The sequence below is a fragment of the Antrostomus carolinensis genome, unplaced genomic scaffold, assembly GCF_000700745.2.
Source record: "Antrostomus carolinensis isolate BGI_N321 unplaced genomic scaffold, ASM70074v2 scaffold35500, whole genome shotgun sequence".
NCBI lineage: Eukaryota > Metazoa > Chordata > Aves > Caprimulgiformes > Caprimulgidae > Antrostomus > Antrostomus carolinensis.
This window is the reverse complement of record NW_010291200.1, coordinates 12,232-24,443: the sequence shown is the minus strand read 5'-3', so window position 1 is coordinate 24,443 and position 12,212 is coordinate 12,232. Positions and strand designations below refer to the sequence as shown.

At 37.4% G+C, this 12,212-nt stretch overlaps 1 protein-coding gene across 1 annotated transcript in view; it reads right to left on the bottom strand.

Moving 5' to 3' along the window:
- Positions 1-12,212, bottom strand: part of SMG1 (SMG1 nonsense mediated mRNA decay associated PI3K related kinase) — a 57,727-nt gene that overhangs the window by 42,066 nt on the left and 3,449 nt on the right. Inside the window, exons 2-8 of the mRNA XM_010175627.2 lie at positions 11,435-11,590; positions 5,276-5,412; positions 2,943-3,001; positions 1,973-2,186; positions 1,095-1,220; positions 928-1,000; positions 145-242 (exon numbers count right to left, since the gene is read on the bottom strand). Of these exons, the coding sequence (XP_010173929.2) occupies positions 145-242; positions 928-1,000; positions 1,095-1,220; positions 1,973-2,186; positions 2,943-3,001; positions 5,276-5,412; positions 11,435-11,450 (723 nt within the window). The 5' untranslated portion in view covers positions 11,451-11,590. The remainder of the gene's footprint in view (positions 1-144; positions 243-927; positions 1,001-1,094; positions 1,221-1,972; positions 2,187-2,942; positions 3,002-5,275; positions 5,413-11,434; positions 11,591-12,212) is intronic.

The window sequence follows — 12,212 nt, the reverse complement described above, 5'->3', positions numbered from 1 at the left end:
CTCTGCAATTTGATCCTCTTCTCACCAGGAAAACCATATAATTTTATTTGCTACAAATTAATACATCTGTAAGAATCACAGCTGTGGATTTATTAAGAAATCCACAACAGTTAACTCTGGTATATTCCATAAAGTCTTGTTTACCTCAGCATAAGCTTCCATATCTTCTAAAAACTGACCCAAGAGCGTGGTAGAAAAAGTAAGATCAGCCACCCAAAAGGGCTCCAAGCTCTGCAGCCATCCTGTATAAAAATACCAGGGCAATTAAAACAGGGGAACAAGGTAACATACAGAAATTAAATTTTAGTTGCTTATTGCTGAGGTAAAAGTTGCTAAGGTAAGATAGGGTCTTCTGTATGAAAATGTTAACACATGTTGTTTCTAAAATAAATACAAATTGTATTTCCCTCTTTTGTTCTTTGACAAATTCATTTTAAGGTTCAGTCCTGCCTCAGAGCACTCAAACATTAAGGACAGAATCTAAGACTACAACACGGGAAACATAACAGGCTTGCTGTGAATAACTCCAAGACAACTGCTATAGCTATAGGAAGAAGTTCCACAATTTCTTAAATGCCAGTACTGTATCTTTACCATAAAGATTTTCTAGAATTATACAGGAGAAAACATTATTTCACAGGGAATGTATCAAGATCTACAAAGTTATTAAAAATTGTTTAAAAGTTACATAAAACAATTGATGTTTAAATGTAGCCTGAATAAAGCATCCCATTTTCCCAGATATAGTATAAGATGGCAAATGCAAATTTACTAAAAAATTAGGAACAAAGTCTGGAATATAGCCAGAAACAGAAAACATTTTGGTTTTATGTCAACATCCATGTCAGCAGGACCAGACTTGTGTAAGTGTGCCCATACCATCAGCAAGCCAGCATGGACTACATTAGTGACTCTGGCCAAACTTACCAGACACCTGCTGCGTCAACGAAGGTTTCTGAGTGTGATCTATATGCCACCCAACCAGTATGTCCACTGTGTCCTGGAAAGCAATTTTGAAAAAAGGTTAACTGCCCAGTTTGCTGCACCAAGATCTCTATGCGAGAAAGAAAAAAGAGAGGACAAAGTAAGCTTACCCTAAAATTGGTGCTGAAAATGTGTGGGTAGCATCGGGACACCAAAAGGATGCACTTGACACATTTGCACAGTAACTCTGGTGTATCCACATTTTCTAGAATGGACTGCAGGCTGGTCATTACAAGCTAAAAAGTAAAGCAAAGCCACTAGGCATTTCACTTCATTCAAACAACATGAAGAAGTTACGATATTAGACACACAGATTTATTCATTGTTGGACACTTTCTAGCAAGCTACTTTGATTCAAACATCAAAAACATCTCAATACTCCTTCTGGAGGAAGGAAAAAATGTTAAAAGTATTGCATATACTGCATGGAAATAATCGATTCGAGTGGGTATTTGCTTTAAATATGGCAGACCCAGGGGACACTGTTTTCTTTAATTCTTTAGCCCCAGAACAACTAGTTGTTTTAAGTTCCTTTTTCTCCTGATGAAGCTTTTTGGCTCTGTAAAGTATTAAATTCGAGCACAGACCTGGACCAGTTGTTTTACATCCAAAATAACAGACCCTAAAACTTGAACCAGGGGACCAGATTTGTCTGCACACATCCTACTCCTTCAGAGATCTAATCACAATTCAAGTTAGAAATTGAAAATAGGAGGTAGCACAAAGCAATCAACAGGTTGGGTTTTGTGTACCATTCCACTTCAGCTCTCTTTTTGGTCTCAACAAGATTCTTCCTCTTGGATTTGCAATTTGTACTACAAAGGTGCATAAAAATATATATCATCCTACAAGACTTGACATTCCTTTCTGATGTAATAAGAATTAAAGGATCCCATTCAGTCAGAAAGTTCCCTCCTAGTTGTAATTATATTTCCTTATATCAAATATTGCACTGGAAAAATAATTAATAATCCTGTTTCAGTCTTACCTGCATTAAAGATGAAAAAGCTTTCTTTTCTCCTACAGTCTCTAGTGCTTTGTAGGTTGCACACAAATAAAGAAGTTTAACTTCATCTTTTGTGGATGAGCTGAATTTGCTAAAAATCCATTTAAAGATCTTCTCAGCCTCATAGCTTAAAGAAGCACAAAGAAGGCCAAGACAGCAAGCTCCTTCCTGTCTCAGTTCCTGAAGCAATTTGCTACTGTATTTTGGGGAGAAAAAAAAAGAAATGTGGAATCTCCAGACATGAGAGCAGAAAAAAACCATGAACAAATTAAAACATTTTCTGAAGCAGAAAAATATATGCATGAATAAAGCTGCTTCTCTCCTACTTAATGGCAGCAGTGATGAAGCTAAAATAAAAACTAATAATCTGAAAAATGAAATTAAATACTATTTCTAAGGAATAAATCAACTTTATTAAAAGTATGTAATAAATAGGCCATTCTTGCAACATGCTATCCAAGCAAGAAAATTCTTAACACACAGCTGACTTTTTGGTGTTCAGTTCAGTGTTATTACCCAAAGCCCCCACACACCTGAGCTCCCTCTACATATGCTCTTAGTTGAATGCAAATGAATTGGATGAATTGTGAAAAACTTGAGTTCAATTTTCAAGCTAGATAACCACAGCAGTGCACTACTACACCCAGGGGACTGAACAGAGCTGAGACAGCCTTCGTATTACCTACAACATAAAAGCCACACTTGTGCATCCAAATTCTCTGTGTGAAGTGTACTCTACGCAGTCTAACAGTATTGTTGATATGCCTAAGAGAGTCTTAACTCTCCTCAGTTCCGTTCTGTTACTGCACTTGCACACCCCTGCAAAATCAGTGAATTAATTTCTTTCAACCTTTCCCCCCTCCATTCTATTTCTATACTGAAATCCAAACCTTAATGCTGTCATCATTTTTCATCTTTAAAGCCTTCAAACTGCTTAGTTTTTCCAGCTTACCTTTCATTGAGTACATCATGAATGGCAGTCAGGATATTATCCAGTTGTTTAACTAGTACCTGTAATGTAAGATACATAAAAGGCATAAGCATAATAATGGCACAATAACTTCTGCAAACTAGGTCCTGTTTACACCCACATTAAAAACACCACTGCCAATTCTGTTTGCTAATAGAATGGTAATTATGCTTTCCATGGCCACTGCAGACTAGCATGAACTATATTAAGCAATACTGCAATATTATCCTACATGTTATATTTCATATTTATTTACAGTAGCCATGAAAATACACCAGCAGCCTGCTATCAAGGTTTGTTCTAAGTTTAGTTCTTGCTGGTATCATTACATCACAAATGTAAGACTCACCATACAGCTCATCAGTAGTGTCTACTGAAGAGCTAGTCTCCTATAGTAATAATCAATTGTATCAGCAACATATTTAATTGATCAGATAATATAATCTGAAGTATTAAAATTTCTCCTTATGCAATCTTGACTTTCAGAGAAACAGAGCACTATTTTGGGGGCTGAAACATTATTGATGAGCCAGTGCTTCTCAGTAAACATAACCAGAAATACTTGTTTTCCTAATACGCACGGAAAAAAAACCCATTAATGAGCTGAGTTGCAAAATAATACGTTAGCTGCAACTGCATAAGATATTAATAAGAGTTAATGAAAGTTAGGAGTTAATAAAAGGGTTTGTTCTCTTTTCTTAAGAAAGATAATTTTTAACACAGTGGATGTTATCTAGTTTTTGTTGTTATGTTTTGAGCAACATCACACTTTTGGGGGTGGGTGGAGAGAAAGAGGTCCATGGGCTTGGCCCCTCAGAACTCACAAGGATATTTTAAAAATGTGCCTGGTATCTGCAAAAGAGGATAAAAAAAGAGACAGGAGAAGGCATCTATACAATTTAGAAGCTTGAGCATGATGCCATTACGTGACAATGCCACTGCCTAGTGACTTTTACTACTTTACTTGGTTGAACACACTTAATATTTCAACCCTGAGAATAAAGAGAACTCTGTTAAGCCACACTTTACCGTGAAGAACTGCAGGAGCTACTGCTAGGTTAAACACTGGTCATTATAAAGTTTTAGGCTTGTGATTGTGGATATTATCTGACATATGAACTTGTTCTTATTAGCAAGTTGGGAGAATTTTAAAGTTCCTCAGTGACAAACCTTTAACATTCTGACCACTAAGAAGTAAAAAGTTTGTCACCAATTTAGATATTAGAATGGCAATTCCAATATGTTCTGAGATACCAATAAATCTAAATAAAGTTACAAAAAAAGCTGGGGAAAAAAATGAATTGAGAATAATGGAAAGTAAATAAAAAAACAACTACACAATAACTGTGGAAAGCGTTTACTCCTTGTATTAGCAAGGATTTTGTTTCAGAGGAAAGCTGAAGTATTATCTAGGCTTGCACATGGTTTGCTTATACCTAGATGCACAGAACAGAAAAGTCTCAGTGTTTAAGTGTCATGCCTTTCGGAAAAGAGCACAATTACCACTGGTTAATTAATGAGAGAATGAATCAACTTCTTATAAATGTGGACAGATACATAACTCAACTGAAATATTACAGCACTGCCTGTACATGAGTGGCAGGGTATTAAACCATCAATTCCTGCTTTTTGAATACTTGGAGAACTCTTAAGCTCTCCAAAACAGCGGGGGAGATGTGTCAGACAAAATATTCTTAATAATTCAATTCAAAATAAGTACTATTAAAAACATATACCCACAGTGGGGTACACTTGAGGATATTAGAGAGTTCAACAACTTATTAAAAAGCCCAAAGAGGTAATGAAAACAAAGACTTATTTTGTTCTCTTCCCATAAAAGGGAATCCATATACAACGGTGTTTAGTTAGAAAGCTGAGTAACTCTAAGATGAGCTATTCAGAAGACTATATAAATATCTGCATATTTTTAATTTAAAATACAGAAACAGCTCTTGAACAAGACAGTAACACATTTTACTTCCTTTTTCCTCTATTTCCTTGCTGAAGGATTTAGAGGATATTGCTAAGAGTAATCAAAAAATCCACACACATGCCATATTTATTCCTACAGCTCATGCATTCAGTAGTTTGCTTTAAGGCAGTATGTCATAAGTAATCAAGCAATAAAAAATTTCCTAAATGCCATAAAAAGGACAGGCAACCCAGAAATACATTTTCCTTTGTTGGGGAAGGAAATCCCTTGAATACAAGATACTCTTTGCAGACATATCTCAGTACTCAGATTTTTTTTTTAAAGAGACAGTTCTATAAAACGAGAAATACTCCTGTGCTGTGGAAAAGTAAAAATTACTAACCAGTTTGTTTTCTGGTTGCTGAATGAATTCTTTCAGTTGCTTTACAGTAGCCAGTCTTCGGTCTCTGTCGTCTTCCCGAGTAATCCTCCGAAGAAGATTTGACAGTCGAGACTCGTCAGAATAAGACAACGATCGCTCTGCAAAAGAAAAGGCAATTATTTATTCTCTCTACAGCATTTGATCAATAGTATCTGTATTGTCTGAAATGTGTATTTGTGGACTCTGTAAGTCATAATAGTAATTTGAGGGAAAAAAGTAAAAAAAAAATTTAAAAAAAACCAATTTATTTTAAAGCTAATATGAGGAAAATTAAATGTAAAACTAATTTAGCTACCAAAATATTTCATTTCTTCCAGTGGACAGACCAGTACCCAGCTAGAACTCATTCAGAACTAAGCAGAATCGTTTTGCTTCTACAAAAAAAAAAAACAAAAAAAAAAAAACAAAACAACCTGGATTTAGTTCCCTTCTACATAAATGGAACTAAGAAAAGGTGGGTGGTACAGTTAAATCAGACTTCTGACTGAATGTATAAACAAAAATAATTCAACAAATAATATTTAAAGAAAACCTTGTGGAAAAAACAAACTGCTTCTTGAAGTAAAGAACCAGATTTAAGCTCAAACAACTACCAAGAAACAAGATTTTCTCTATCATTTTGGCACAAGAAGAAAGATTATGACTAGTCCTCTTAGAGCTAGCAGGGTTCTGCTTTGGAAAGAAAAACAGATCTACCCTTCCTCCAGAGAGGAACAAAAGTATACACTGTGCAGGGGTGCAGCAGCTATTGATTTAAGTGGGTCATAATACAGGAGATTCAGCATCTTCCTAAGAAAACATTTCATTTAAGTTGGCCAAGTATTGATACCAGTGAAGGTCACAACTCAGTTTACCTGATTTAGGTACCAATTACAATGAATTCATACACAGAAGTAATTTCCCTCATTTGCAAAAAGGAAACAAGGTTTCTTCTGAAAAGTTTAACATCAGATGTTTCATGAGGATTAAAATTAGAGGATTCATAACACTTATGAAATTTTCTTAGTCACCATGACTCTTATGAGAACACCCAAGACAACTACAGACAGCTTTTTTCTCTGGTATGTTACACATCAGTCATCTGATGGGAGCAGCCACAAAGGCAACCTGGTTATAATGGGAAGGTTATAATGGAAAAATACCAACCAAAGGGGATGCCTGCCAGCCTGGGAACTGCTAGCCTGGGAACCTGGAGCATCCTTGAAGGGCAGCTGGGTACCTCAGAACCTGAGACATCCCGAGATACAAGCACAAAACCAAGAAACTGCAACAACAAATTTATTGTCTGAAAAGGTGAGAAGTAGACTGCAATGGTGGAAAACATCCTGGGAAAGCAGGAATCTGCAACACCTATTGGCTAGTCCTGCTGGAAAAACAGACTGGGAAAGCAAACCCTGGTCTGAGAAAATAGAAAACAGCATCATCTATTGGCTGCTCCAGTTGAAAAAACAGTAATTAGTAAAAGCTACTGGTGGCTCCAGGTGGCTGTGTCCTATACTCCCTCATGTCTCTAACAATACAAAAATAACTCACTTCCTACCCAAAACAGAGCTTCTCTCTGAGAGCTCCTGCTAAAAAGACTTCGCTCCATGAGATCTCCTGGACAGACCAGACCCTCGCTGGAGACATCTGACTGACTCCAGGCTCCATGATGCAGACCATCTTGGAAGTGAGACTTTGTCATCAACTGGCCATGCTCCTGGGAAAAGTTTGGCAAATGCTGTACTGACTACAGACAGCATAATCTCTCTCTCTCTCTCTCTCTCTCTCTATATATATATATATATAGGTGTGCATATAAGTAATTAATCATAAGTATATACTTGCTTTCCTAGTAGTAGTTTGTAGTAACTTGTAATAAAGAAATTTAAGAAACAAAACCCTTTGTGTCCTTGTGCAATACAGAATCCTATAACCTACCCACAGGCCAGTAACTCTCATGTGTCATGACTTCATCTACAGGAGAGCATGTCTTCTGTATTATAGTCATGAAGAATATTCTCAACCTTATTTTCCAGTCTTTATTTTTTTTAATTTTAAGAGACCACAAATAAAATAGGCTTTGATAATCTGTTTCTTGCCAGGCATCAGTTTAAGCAATTAATATTGAAGACACTTGACATTCTGAAGGATTAGGCAGGCTTAGCAAACATTAAAATAGCATTAAGTCTGAAGGATCAAATCTACATTTTGTTCCTAGCTAGAACAACTACACAAGACATGTTGAGATGTTATCTGACAGGCATGAAGAGCACTTCTTTTAAGATGTTACTGATTTTACAGAAGATTGAGGCATACACATCCATTTAAGAAAAATCAAGTTGCTTTTCACTTGCTTTATCTGGAAACCACAGTCTTCAGTAGTGGACAAAAAGCCACATTTCTGGCGAAAAACATACAAGGAATCAGCAGCAGCAAAGACACCTTCTGAAGCACTATCTGAGGTTTTCCTGAGTGTTGTTGTCAGACTGATAACTACAATCCCTGCTAGATGATCACTTGTGTCTGAAGAACTCTTTGTATTTCTGCCCAGAGCTGAGCTAGCAGCTGTTGTCCAAGGCTTGTCCGACAATGGTCAATACAAAAACAAACTTCAGAAAGATGGACCTAGCGCAGTTATCCACCAAAAACTTTGATCAGCCCTGGAGAAGAAAGGAAAGGACTACCAGGAAGGATGCAGCCTGCCCAAGGGTGCACCATGTCTACTATTTTCTTTAAAACCTGAGCAGTAATAGAAGGTCACCAGAGCAGGGAAAAAAGTGAGGTTTTTGAAAGTTCAAATGGAACAGTTCAGAAACAAAATGTATGCAAACAAGATTCTGCCCCTCTAGTCTGCTCTGGTGAGACCTCACCTGGAACACTGCATCCAGTTTTGGAGCCCTCAACATAAGAAGGACATGTACCTGTTGGAGCATGTCCAGAGGAGGGCCACAAAAATTATCAAAGGGCTGGAGCACCTCGCCTATGAAGACAGGCTGAGAGAGTTGGGGCTGTTCAGCCTGGAAAAGAGAAGGCTCTGGGGAGATCTTATAGCGGCCTCCCAGTACCTGAAAGGTGCCTATAAGAAAGCTGGGGAAGAACTGTTCACAAGGGTGTGTGGCAATAGGACAAGGGGTAATGGTTTTAAACTAGAAGAGGGTAGATTTAGGTTGGATGTTAGGAAAAAGTTCTTCAGTATGAGGGTGTTAGATCATTGGAACAGGCTGCCCAGGGAGGTAGAGGAGGCCCCACCCCTGGAGATATTTAAAGTCAGGCTTAATGGTGCTCTGAGCAACCTGCTCTAGTAAAGATGTCCCTGCTCACTGCAGGAGGGTTGGACTACATGACCTTTGAAGGTCCCTTCCAACCCAATACATTCTATGACTCTATGAAGAATAAAAATTCTTTTAGAGCTTGGTTACAATAGAAATTAACACAGAGTAGAAATTAACACAGAGTACAGTACACAAAATAAAAAGCGCAAGTGCTATTCATAAATAATCCCATATGAAAACTTTTCTGCTAAGAAAGTACTGAATGTATCTTGAAAGCTTAAGCTGAACAATTCTACACACACTTCACTATTACACTGTCGACATATGAAGTCTCTCAAAACAGTAATTTGAGTCTGTCCTTGAATAACTGAATGTATTTGCCACCCCATAATATAGTCCTTTCCAAGACAACAGATGTGCCTCATGAGAAAGAAAAGTCTGTTCTACAATATCCCTATAGCTGCACTCTACCAACACCAACCTAGACCAGGAATAAATAGTACACATCACTTCTGTCATTTCCAGTTTGCACTGGTTCTGCCACTCAGCAAGCGCGTGGGAGCTCCACCAGCACTCCTGGGTTAGGTCACTAGATAGAGCTCTTGAAGGGCAAACCAGGATGCAGTGGTTTGGAAAACACTGAAAATTATTTTTACTAAATAACTTTTTATAAAGATATTCTAGATCTTTGCAAGGTCCCTAAAAAAGTGTCCCCTCCTGCCCTAAAAATGAGGGATAACTCTTCAGTGTCAGATGAAAAGTCAACAATAAGTATAAGCCTTGAATTAATTAAATCCACAACTTGCAACTTTTTAGTATTGTCTTCTCTGCATTCAGCACTGTTTGTGATCTCTTCATGAAAACCTGTCATTTACTTTGAAATACAGTTGTGCTGTTCTACATACAAAAAAAATCCTAAACCCAGAACTGTAATAAATAAAACTACCACCATCAAGGTTACTGGTAGGAAAGACACACTTAACTGTGGCTAGAACAAGATGTACTCTTCAAAACTCTCTCCTAAAAGCAGTTTTGTTTTTATTCAGTTAATATCTGATGAACACCGGCATTACTCCCTGAGAGAGTAAGTGTTAGCTGTCTGTTGACCCATAATCACAACCAAAAAAGAAAAACTACCCAAAAGCATAAGTGAAGCTATACTAATCAAAGCACTAGTTAATGAGCACCTGTATGACTTCGTTTGACAAATCAGCAAGGTCTCAGCCATGCTAACTCAATCACAGAAGACAACTATTTTAAAAATTGCTCAATACACACATTAACAAACAGAAAATATAAAAGAATTTTAAAAATAAAATCCTGTTGCAACGTAAGAGTACTGTAAAAATCAAAATGACTTGCTGAAACCTACATCATAAAGACATTCCAGTTAAAAAGGAGAAATTCTTGAAATCTGACATCTAGAGGACGGAATACGCAGAGACATACACAAGTCATAGGAAGCTACTTCAGCCATCTCAAATCAGTTCCTAACATTTTAAGGATTAGAGGTGCTCATGTACCAAGGAGAACAATCTGAATCTTCTCCCAGTACTAACTAATAGTGAATTCACGCACAAGCCCACTACCAGAAGTATTATTTACACAGGGTTCTCTGTTAGACAATTCTCTATTTCCTCTACATAAACATAATTAAAGACACTAAAAAGGACTGAATATTTTTTATATCAAGACACCAGAATGAGATTATAAAGTCTGAGTTCAACCCATTCCAAAGATCAGGCTTTTGCAAAAGTCACGCCACCACTTGCACCTCAGTTCTTCCACCTGCAAAGCACACTGAACACTTTCACCTTCAGTCTCCTCTGAAATATAAATCCCTGAGGAGAAACACCATGTCCTCATACTTATAACGTGCGTGGCATAAAGCAGTCACCGTTTTTGTCAGTGGCACAACTACCACTTATACAAAGTGATGCAATAAATGACAGTGCTTAATCATAACAAAGTTTCTCTTTTCATTTAAAAGTCCTTGGAACAACTTACTTTTTTTAAAAATAAAACCCTATGATTTAAACGTAAATAGTGGGAAAAGTAAAGCCTTCTTTCTCAAAAACACGTGCCCAGCATTCTTGCAACCTCTTGCAACTCCAGATTTACTCTGGCTGCATCCCCCAAGACCTTGCCACATTCTTATGATGCCTCCAGTTCTGCCCTAGCCTCTAATCCCCAGCTGAGCAAGAGGCAGCATGAATTGTGGCTGGTTCAGGAGTACACATCTATGACTAACCAGCTGGTATGATGTCATGACTAGTTGACATGCAGGCCACTAAGAACAGATAACGGTTGAGCTCAACGTTGCAGGTCTTCCCCACACTAAGAATCATAGAATCATAGAATGGTTTGGATTGGAAGGGACCCTAAAGATCATCTAGTTCCAACCCCCCTGCCATCAGCAGGGACACCTTCCACTAGATCAGGTTGCTCAAAGCCTCATCCAGCCTGGCCTTGAACACTTCCAGGGAGAAGTGTTTGGACTTGTTAATTAACAACTTTTTACTCACGCATCAATTTTCAATAAATCTAAGAACAAATTCTCCTTCTTGCAGCCCTTGATCTCTTTGTCAAATTTGGGTAACCTGCCTAAGAGTTCAAAAGCTATTTAAAGGAAATTGAAAGATTGATAGCACAAGCTAACAGTCAAGAGATCTGCCTAACCCAGGGAGGAAGTCTCGATGCAGGGAACAGTAAATAAAAGATGACAGTTTCCATCAACATCATCTAAACATAGCTCACAAAAAATAAAATTCAAACAGATTGCCTAATGAACTTCTTTTCACATTCTGAACACAAGAGAGGTTGCCAAAATAAATCCTCTTTTCCTGAAAATCCATTGTATCCTTACCCTGTGATTTCCTCATGTCTTTTGTGGCTAAAGCACGATTCCCATGCGGAATACTGGTAAAATCAGGATTGGTCACATTGTTAACTCTCAGCTCTTGCCCCAACGACTTCCGACCATAAGTATTTTCCCCAGATCCTCCATTGACACTGTAGCCACCTGTGGAAAAAACAATGTGAGATTAAAACAGACTGTCAGACCGTATATTTAGTAGGGTAGCATGTTATGAGTTATTCAATTCATATGCAAATTAGCAGCACTGTCCTCTACCACTTTCTTCAGCTTCCTTTTTCACTTTCACATGCAAAAATGTTTTGTTATGCCCTGTAAGTTTCCAGGCCATATATTCAGAATCTGTTCAGTCTTTTTTTGAAGTGTATTAAAAAACTCTATTGCAATAAAGTTTAACATGGATTTTGTTGTATTTGGTGTTTTCTTACTATTACTTTTGACCCTGTATAAGGCTCTTCATGTCAAACTGCTAGTATACATGGCTAGATACACTCACTTGCTCCTTGACTATGCACAAACTTCCACTCTGTTTTTGTTATAAATCTACCACACCAGGTCAGTAAAATGGCCAAAATAAGGAGAAAGCTTTAAAAAAGCCACATATTATTTATACTATCATATATAGATTGAACAACTCTCCATAAACATACAACAGTCTTTGTTTTCACACATTAATACCAACTTTATCTTCAATTAATTAAACTCAATCCTACATTCTCCCACTTGAGATACACATGGTATATCTTTGCTAACAATATAAAAGAGAAAT